Source organism: Chrysochloris asiatica, unplaced genomic scaffold (genome assembly GCF_000296735.1).
Source record: "Chrysochloris asiatica unplaced genomic scaffold, ChrAsi1.0 scaffold00219, whole genome shotgun sequence".
NCBI lineage: Eukaryota > Metazoa > Chordata > Mammalia > Afrosoricida > Chrysochloridae > Chrysochloris > Chrysochloris asiatica.
Window position 1 is genome coordinate 3641815 of NW_006408737.1, and position 10188 is coordinate 3652002.

At 42.6% G+C, this 10188-nt stretch overlaps 1 protein-coding gene across 1 annotated transcript in view; it reads right to left on the bottom strand.

Moving 5' to 3' along the window:
• The window catches only part of MRVI1 (murine retrovirus integration site 1 homolog), a 190061-nt gene that overhangs the window by 4736 nt on the left and 175137 nt on the right, over positions 1-10188 (bottom strand). Inside the window, 2 exon segments of the mRNA XM_006873009.1 lie at positions 2778-2912; positions 4306-4425. Of these exon segments, the coding sequence (XP_006873071.1) occupies positions 2778-2912; positions 4306-4425 (255 nt within the window).

Genomic DNA, 10188 nt, shown 5'->3' on the forward strand with positions numbered 1-10188 from the left:
AAGATGGAGGGTTGGAGAAAAAGAGGAAGACCCCCAACAAGATGGACTCAAGTGTGTGAGCGGTAGTGAGGTTGGCCCAGGATCAGACATTGTTTCGTTCTGCTGTGCAAGGGGTTGTTATGAGTCGGTTCCGACTCAACAGCACCTAACAACAACAGCCTAGAAGAGATGATTCAGCCTCATAAAGGGACACGCAGTTGTTAGATCTTCAGCAATTATGTGAAAGTGTATATATGCTGGCAGAGGGAGGAGTGGGAAAGGGTCACCAAACATCTGAGATTATACTAGCTAGATAAGGATTGGGGTGGCTCTGCACTTTGTAAACCAGATTGTTTACATTCCATGTCCTCTCACTCTTTATTTCTCTTTTGTTATTTCTGAGTGTTTTGAAGTGTTCAAAGCTCCAGCCTGTCTTAGTTGTATTCAGGGGATCACAGGAAGGGCCTTTGATCAGGTTGAGCCTGACTGCTTTAAATGGGGTGGAGGCAGCATGGCAGCCTGAAAAATAAGACCGGAGGAGGCCTTTAGTGTGTGGGGTTGAATCTCTTTAATAATGGATCAGCTATTGGGCTTTGCCAGATGCTTTTAAAAAGTCCTAGATTGGACATGAAGACCAAGAAAGAGGTGAAAACTAAGAAAAGCAGGATTTAGCTGCTTAGAGTTGTTGTTGTCAAATGCCATCAAGTCAGTCCCAACCCATAGTGACCTTGTATAGGGTTTCTGAGGAGCAGGTGGTGAGCTGGTGAGCACTCCAGTGCATTAACCTACAATGCCATACCAGGACTGCTTAGAGTAGCAATTGTGTTTTCAATGGTTAAACGTGGATGTCCTTTCATTAGGAGAGGTGGCTATATCCTAGAACAGGTTTATTTGCAGCACAAAGGATTTCCCCCAGCTCTCCTAGCTGGCTATTCCCTTGAAATTAGGGTTGATCTGTGTAAGCTGAGATCTCTCACACTGGTTAAATCTTACACCAACTGGGGCTTATTGGTAGCTTCTGTGTGTTTTGAGGAGTCTTGGCATGGCTCTGTAGGATAAGCACTGGACTGCTAACTGTAAGGTGGGCAGTTCAAACCCACCAACCACTCCTTGGAAACTCTATACAGGGTTGCTCTGAGTCAGAACTAATTTGACAGCAATTAACAACAACAATGTGCTTTGAAGCACATCCATTACCATTCTAATCTTTACTGTCTTTTGCGCTGCATGCCTGTGATTTCCAGAGTTGCCAGCAATGAGGCACAGACCTATTACCATACCCTCAGTTCAGCAGCTGATTGGATAATTAATCATTTTGCCTGGTGCTTTCTTCCCTGGATCTCAGATAGCCTGGAAGGGTCTAAAAACAAAGCTTTTGGTGAAGTGTTTCATGGTTGCTATAACCACAGTTTTTTTTAAATAAAAATTCAAGACGTATGATTTGAATATATACTAATTTCCTGGTATGGCACTGTAGGATAAGCACTGGGCTGCTAACCACAAGATCAGTGGTTCCAACCCACCAGTCACAGCTTGGACACCCTATACAGAGTCACTATGAATTGGAACCAACTCTACAGCACTTAACAACAGAGCCAACAGAGCAAACTGTATGAATTTAGGGCTGCCCTGAAAATCTAGGACATTAATGTGGTCACTATATCTGGATCTAAGAAAAAGTGGTGGTTGCTGTGTGCTGTGGAGTCTGGTCTGACTCATAGAGACCCTGCATAGGATTTCTGAGGCTGAAAATCTTCATGGGAGCAAAAAAACCTCATCTTTCTCTCGTGGGCCAGGTGGCAGATTAGAACTGCTGGCCTTGCAGTTAGCAGCCCAACCAGTGCTCCTTATATGGAAAAGTATACCTCCTCTATGTTGTTGTTGCTAAGTGCCCAACGATTAGGTTCTGACTCTGTATAGGGTTTCTGAGAAGCTACTGGTAAGTTTGAACCACTGACCTTGTGGTCCAGTGCTTATCCGAGAGCGCCACCCCAGGACTCCATACCTCCTCTTTAAGCATCAATGTATCTTGTCCCTAAGCATATTTTTCTTTGGTGTAGTCCTACCATGGTTAGGCTGAGACCTCATTCCCATAATACCTCAGTGCATAAAGTGCCCTGGCACTAAATGAGGCTAGGTATACTCTTCCGCATCTTGAAGGCCAGGTAGTAGCACAGGTTGGACAAGATGCAGGTCTACCCACTCCATTTACATGTTAGATTTTCTCCTCTGATTCAGGAGATAATATACTTGAAATATAAGGAGACATGTTTTAAAAAGAACTCATTGTTTTCGATCTAAGTGAAGACACTAGCCAGCTGACTGCTCTCGTTTGGTCAGTATGGATGGGCCCTGTCGAAGACTCACCTATGCCACAGGGCTGGGTCTGTTCACTGCTCCCAGGTGTTCTCCCTGCCCCTGTCCTGAAGCCTTTAGGGCTCCAGTCATACTCCCTTGGTTCTGACTCTTTTGTGGAAATGACGGGGGAATTAACTAACTGTGATTGGGCCAGGAGGGACTTTGGTCAGGATCTTTCGCCCTTTCTCAACTTCTGAGAGCTCCTGATGGCTGTCTGCTCTGCCTGTGGACACCTCTTCTCACCCTTCAGCTCTTGAAAATGGTCAATTGTTAAGTATTTGAATGCTGAGATTCTCTCCACTTTCTTTTTCAACATGAGTGAAAAAGTGAGCCCCAGACCCACTACTGCCCTGGGATTTTGTGCAGTTAAATGAACTGTGACCTGCTTCAGCAGTGGCAACTCTTGGCCTACCTGACAAGGGCTCTAAACAGACTCCCACCTGCTTTTCTGGTCCTTTTCCTCTTCATTGGTTTCTTCTGTCTCTTCAGGCTCCTCAGGATTCTCAATCTTCTGTTCTTCCTCTTCTTCCTTCAGGTCTTGAAGTTCCTTAGTCTTTTTTAGACCTTCCTGGTATCTGGAAGACAAAAAGGAACAACTGTCTGAATGGCCCAGTCCAGAGCACCCTTTCCTGCATTCTTAGGGGAGGGGACTTGAGCACCTCCAATAATTACGCACTTCCTGTGGTTCCACATAACAGGAAAAAGCTGGGAATCTCCACTGAATCCCAAGGTGGCTCATGTCAGTACAATTTCCCCTCACTCTTCAGCCATCCTTCCTGTTTATGTGAAAGTGTGACAGTGACAAAACTGACAGGAAAAAATATGGGTGCAGGATCTCCTGACTGATTCTTATCCAAAAAAACCATTCAATAGGAATAAGTTTGCATTTTCTCTTTGTGTAACTTTGAAATGTCAGTTTCACACCTGTAAAACGAAGAGGGTAATATCCATCTCACAGTGTTACAATACTTTGAGGAAGTTCTAGGCACATGGCATAGACTAGAGAGGGTGACACCCATTTACAAATTTGTTGAGAAGTTTCAATGAAGCGCCAGGCCAGGAACACAGCTTGGCACCTAGAAAGGGTGACACCCACTTCACAGGTTTATTGGGAAGTTTTGCAGAAATGCGAGATACACAGCTTGCCCTATGGAGAGTGTTCACTAAATGTTTATAAAGCCAAATGGAGAAGTTTATTCCATTTTGAGTATCAAGGGCAATTGTGGTGAAAAACAGGAGTCTTTCCAAGAAACCCTTTTTGATTTCCCTTTCCCAGGATTAATTTTACTCTGAAGAGACTCCATTTGCCTGCCATGCCATTGAATGTTTAAGAATAACAGTTTGGCTAGTGCAGTACCATCACCACGTATGTGACCGCTGCACAGAAGACCAAGGGTTCTGTGAGTGTGGGAAGCTAGGCTTCCCTCTTGAGCATGAGAATGGGAAGGGAAAGTAAAGAAAGGGAAACTTAGGATGCAATGCCTGGTCAGAGTTGATTCTCTTAAGGACTTGGCTCCCGATCAATGTGCGGTCGAGTGGCCAAAGATGCCTTTAAAGCTCTGTTAGAGGAGTCAGAAGTTAGGGGATGCCCGCTTAAAGGCAGGGATAAGCAGAACGGCAGCAGCTGCTGGGCATTGTTGGCAGCAACACAACAGCACTGTGCTTATGTCAGGAAGCCTTAGGCACCACCAAGAGGAACTAAACTAGGGTCATTGATTTCCAGACCATGCTGGGCAGTGATGTACTGTGGCTTTTTGCCCTAAAAAGTGGGCAGCTTATTAATTGTCTAGCCATATTCTCTCACTCTGCTTCCTTCTGTCCTTCCTGTAGAACAATACTGCTCTTTCCTAGGTGGTCCCTTATAAGGGTAAGGATGTCCTGGGGCCACTGGTTGCTTCCCTAAAGTCTCTAAGAAACAGAAAAGACCCGTGGGAAGGTATATTCTGTGACCTGCCAGGTCTGACTCACCCCTTGTTGTAAGCTTCTTCCTCTATCTTGGCCTTAGTCTCCTGGTTAATCTCCTCCAGGCAGCTTGGTGTCGGGATAGGAGCAGAGGCATCACAATCTGGTTCTCCATTTGTCTTTCCACTGGTGCGAAGGGGAAAGTACAGGGTGTCATTTCTGGGAAAGGTTGAGTATCTGAAAACAAACCTTGTCTTTGGCCTGATTCATGATCGAGAGTCATGAAACTCTGGCTTTTTCAGTAGTTTTCTAATTCATTTCAATTCTTCTGTCCTGAGACAGGATTTTATAAAGGTCCGTTAATACTCTTTCTGGGTCTCCAAACACTCATCATACCACCTGCTCCTTTTCTTATGCTCCCAAATACACCTTTATTCTTATTCCAAAAGATTCTGTGGGTTGAAAGATAATGATTTGGAACTACACATCTCTTAGAAAGATGATGATAATCCAGAATATTCTGGGTCATTCCATTCCTGTAGTCCATCTTTTGTTTGGTTCATGGCTCCCACTCAGTCTTTCAATTATCCATTGAGCATTAACTAAGTCAGAGGCACAATGTAAAGTGCTATGGGTAAGTTAAAAAATAAAACACAGAATCCTTGCCAATATGGTTAGCAGGAGAGATAGCCAAAAGGAAGGAAAGGGAAAAAAATACATAATTCTAAATTATACTATCATTTATGAAAGAAGCAAACTCTGTTCAGTGACAGAAAATAACCCAGGGAGGATGTGCTTAGATGAAAGAGCGTGGAAGAGCCTCCCTAATGAGGCAGTGGAACTGAAGTATTGACCTGAAGGATGACACAAGATAATCTGCATCAATGTTGTTGTTGTAATGTGCCATGGAGACGGCTCCGACTCACAGCGACCCTGTACAGGGTTTCTGCAGCTGTAAATCTTTATGGGAGCAGAGAGCCTCATCTTTTTCCCATGGAACAGCTGGTAGTTTCGAACTGCTGACCTTGAGGTTACTAGCCTGATTTGTAACCATGATGCTACCAGAGCTCCATCAACAGCAGAGGGAAAATAATCCCAGGTGAAGGGCATGGGATGTGTGATGCTCTGAGACATAAAAGACACTGGATGTTTGAGTAACTAGAAAAAAAGTATGGCAAGAGCTAAATTTTGGGCAAGATAAATGTGTGATGCCTGTGAGTTAGTCAAATGAATATAAAAAATTACACAGTTGAATACATCAAAGTGAGTTAGAAATGAGCTTTAAGATGGAGATTTACATTTGGTACTATCAGAATGTAGATGATATCTAATGAATATGCCCACCTAGGGAAACAGTACAAAGATGGACAAGGATCCAGGACCAATCTATGGGGATTTCTACACTTAGATCAGGTGCGATAAGATGCCTACAGAAGAGACTGCAAAGTAGCATCCAGAGAGGCAGGAGGAAAACCAGGAGAATGTGAAGTCCTAGGGGCCAATAGAACACAGTATCAAGGAGGGAAGAATTAACTGTGTCATATGGAGTCCTGGTGTGATGCTGTAGAATAATCATTCGTCTTCAAGGGGTTTGAACCACAAGGTTGGCAGTTCAACTTCACCAGCCGTACCTCGGAAACCCTATACAGGGTCGCCATGGATTGGAACTGACTTGATGGCATTTGATGACAACAATACTTAAGACTCTGCATCAGGAGGATACAGAAAAAGTGACTTCTATATTTGATAATCCCTACTTGTCTGTCAGTTTGTCGTACTGTGGGGGCTTGTATGTGTGACTGTGATGCTGGAAGCAATGCCACTGATATTTTAAATACCAGCATGGTCCCCCATGGTAGACAGGTTTCAGTGGAGCTTCCATATTGTCAGAGAGGGAAGAAAGAGATGTGGACCACTTCTGAAAGGTTAGCCACTGAAAACCTTATGAGTAGTAGTGCAACACTGTCTGATACAGTGCTAGAAGAGCACCACCTTAGATTGGAAGGCACTCAAAATATAACTGGGGAAGAGTTGTCTCCTCAAAGTAGAGTTGACCTTCATGATGTGGCTGGAACAAAGCTTCTGGGACCAATAGGGCACAACTCAAAATGAGAAGACATAGCTGCAAATATCCATTAATAATTGGAACCTGTACATAGATGAAAAGGCAATTGTTCAAGCAGAACAAGGGACACTGAATGGTTTAAAATCAGGAAGCGTGAGAGTCAAGGTTGAATCCTTTTACCATACTTATTCAATCTGTCTACTACTCATCTGTCAGTTTCAGCAGAATTCCCAAACAAAGAACAGACTAGGAAGAAGGAATTGGAATCCACTTTTGAGGGATTAACCCCTGAAAACCTTATGAACAGCAGTGAAAAATTGTCTGATATAATGCCAGAAGAGGAGACATTCAGGTTAGAAGAGCTGTCTACTCAGAATTGACCTTAATGACATGGATGGAGCAAAGCTTTTAAGACCTTCATATGCTGGTGGGCTATAATGCAAAAAGAAGAAACACCTTCAGACAACCATTAATCATCAAAGAATGGAATATATGAAGTACGATCTTAGGAAAATTGGAAGTCGTCAAAAAATGAAATGGAACACAAAAAGATGGATATCCTAAGCATTAGTGAGCTGAAATGGACAGATATTGGATATTTTAAATCAGACAATCATATGGCTTACTATACTGGTAATGACAAATTCAAGAGGTATGGTGTCGCATTGTCAAAAATAACATTTCAAGATCTTGAAGTACAATGCTGTTTGTGATGGGATAATCTCCATATACCTTCATGGAGGAGCAGCACTGAATGCAGACCTCAAGGTCAGCATTTCAAACCCATCAGATGCTCCTTGGAAACCCTATACAGGGTCGCTATAAGTCAGAACCAACTTGGAGGTACTTAACAGTAGCAAGGAAGTCCAGTTAATATCACTATTATCAAAATTTGCATATGAATAACCAAAGCCAATGATGAAGACATTGAAGAATTCTACCAACTTCCTCAGTCTGAAATTGATCAAACATACAATCATGATGCACTGATAATTACAGGTGATTGGAATGTGAAAGTTGAAAACAAAGAGGAAGGATTGATGTTGGAAAATATGGTCTTGGGGATAGAAATGCTGGAGATTGCATGACCAATGACTTCACTGCAGATTCTTTTTTACTTTTAACTTTTCATTATGAATTAAGTGAAAGTTTACAGAAAAGATCATTGGTTTTACATAAACAAATCACACATTTTGTTCCATCTCAATGACTGCAATCCCTTCCATGCAACAACAGTTATCCCGCTTCCTCCCTTTAGTTCCTATTTCCATTCCACTCTCCTTTACATCCCGTCTCACCTTTGTCCTAAGGTAAATGTTGCCCTTTTGATCTTGAATGATTGGCTATTGCATGGTGAACATACCTCACTAGTATTGTTGTCCCCTATACACCTATCTACTGCTTAGCTGAAAATTGGGCAACAGGGATAAGTGCAGTTCCAGAGCTGAAGTGTGGCTGAGGACCATAGTCTCAGGTTCCTAGTCTCTTTCTAACTAGTAAGCCCAGGCTTTTTATTTTATAATTTTGAGTTTTGTTCCACATTTTCACCCACTCTATCGGGAGAATGTGGTCCCTTTTAGAGTGGTAGCTGGGCACTATCTAGTTCTTCTGGTCTCAAAGTTGTGGTGACTGATGTTCGATTGCTCCATTGGTCCATTAGACTAGCTGACACCAAGCATCTTCAATTTTCATCACTTTTCTTTCTTCTGCACATAGAGAAACCAATTGTTGTTGTTAGGTGCCATCAAGTAGGTACCATAGCGACCTTATGCATAGCAGAACAAAACATTGCCCGATCCTAGACCAACCTCACTACCGTTGCCACACTTGAGTCCATCGATACTGCCACTTGGCCAATTCATCTCGTTGGGGGTGGGGAGGTGGTCTTCCTCTTTTTCTCTAACCCTCCACCTTACCAAACATGATATCCTTCTCCAGTGACCAATAGTTACACCTTAAATGGCTGCTCATGAATGTTCAAGATTCCAGTCTCTATTCAATAAAGGATGTAAAACACTGTCTTTGTGGACTATGTTATGCCAATTGGCCATAGTGTCCTTTAAGACTATGGTACTGAGCCTCCAGGCCCAGGAACTCATTACCTTAAGATGTTTGATAATATCTAAGAAGTTTTCATTATTTTGCCCCCTTTATACTCCACCACACTCATAAGTGTGTTTGCAGCAAAGGTAAATATCCATATCCAAATAATTTTCTTTCAAACTCTTATTTGTGGGTATACTCACACTCTCCTTCCCATATCCATTTAGCATGTATATCTGTCCATGTATATACCAGAAAGACACTGTTGTTTCAGGATTGTGTATATTTACCATGATCTCCTAATAACCCTTGAATACCTCTCTGTGTCTTCACCTGTCTTCATCATTCTTTTGCCAACTTCCCTCTTCTTGTATATTGCCCTTCACATTACCCGAATTAACATGTATCTATGGGTTGGAATCAACTTGATGGCACTTAACAACCACCACCCTCTAGCCAGTGAGTTACTCTCCCTTCCCTATCACTCTGGGCAACCATCACAGAATGCTTCTTTTAGCATGGAATCCTTTTGAGTTTTTACAATCATGGTCTTATACAATATTTGTCCTTTTGTGATTGACTAATTTCACTCAGCATAATGTTCTCCAGGTTCATCCATGTTATGAGGTGTTTCACAGATTCACAGTTATTAATCATCATTGCATAGTATTCTATTGTATGCATGTACCAAAATTTATTTATCCATTCTTCCAGTGATGAGCATTTAGACCGTCTCCATCTTGCTACTGTGAATAGTGCTATGATAAATAACAATGTGCATATATCTACTTGTGTCCTGGCTCTTATTTCCTGTGGATATATACCAAGTAGAAGGATTTCTGGATCATACAGGATTTCTGTTTTCAACTTTTTGAGGAAGCGCCATGCCATTTTCCACAGTGGTTGTTCCATTTTGCAGCCCCCGCCAGCAGTGTCTGTCTCATACTTTGGATATATTGTCCAGAGGAAACAGTCGCTGGAGAAGGATGTCATGCTGGGTAAGGTGGAGGGTCAGAAAAAAAAGGAAGACCCCTAACGGGATGGATTGGCCAGGTGGCATCATTGATGGCGTCAAGTGTGGCAGCTGTAGTGAGGTTGGCCCAGGATCGGACATTGTTTCGTTCTGCTGTGCATGGGCTCGCTATGAGTCAGTTCCAACTCGATGGCACCTGACAACAACAACAACAACAACCAGCAGTGTAGAAAGGTCCCAGTCTCTCCACACCCTCACCAGCACATTTTCTGTTTTTCTGAACTTTGTTATTAATGCTGGGGTGAGATGATATCTCGTTATTTTCTTTGCATCTCTCTAATGGCTAATGGGAATCCTGGTGTGGTGCTCTACAATGATCACTGGACTGCAAGGTCGGTTTGAACCATAAGATTGGCAGTAGTTCAAACTCATGAGCCACTCCTTGGAAACCCAATACAGGGCTGCTATGGGTCAGAACTGACTCAAAAGCAGGTAACAATGGCTAATGATCATGAACATTTCTTCAAATGTTTGTTGATGCCTGACTGTCTTCTTTGGTGAAGTGTCTGTTCATATCCCCTGCCCATTTTTAAATTATGTCATTTGTTGTTTTCTAATAGAGGTGTACTTTTTTTTTTTTAAAAAGAGGTGTACTTTTGTATAAGTTTTAGAGATTAGTCCATATTTGATAGGTCACTGCAAAAAAAAAAAAAATCCTAGTCTGTGGGCTCTCTTTTTGCTCTTTTGGAAAAATCTTTTGATGCATACAGAGCTCTGGTAGCGTAGTGGTTACGAATCGGGCTGTGAACCTTAAGGTCAGCGGTTCGAAACTACCAGCCGCTCCGCGGGAGAAAGATGAGGCTTTCTA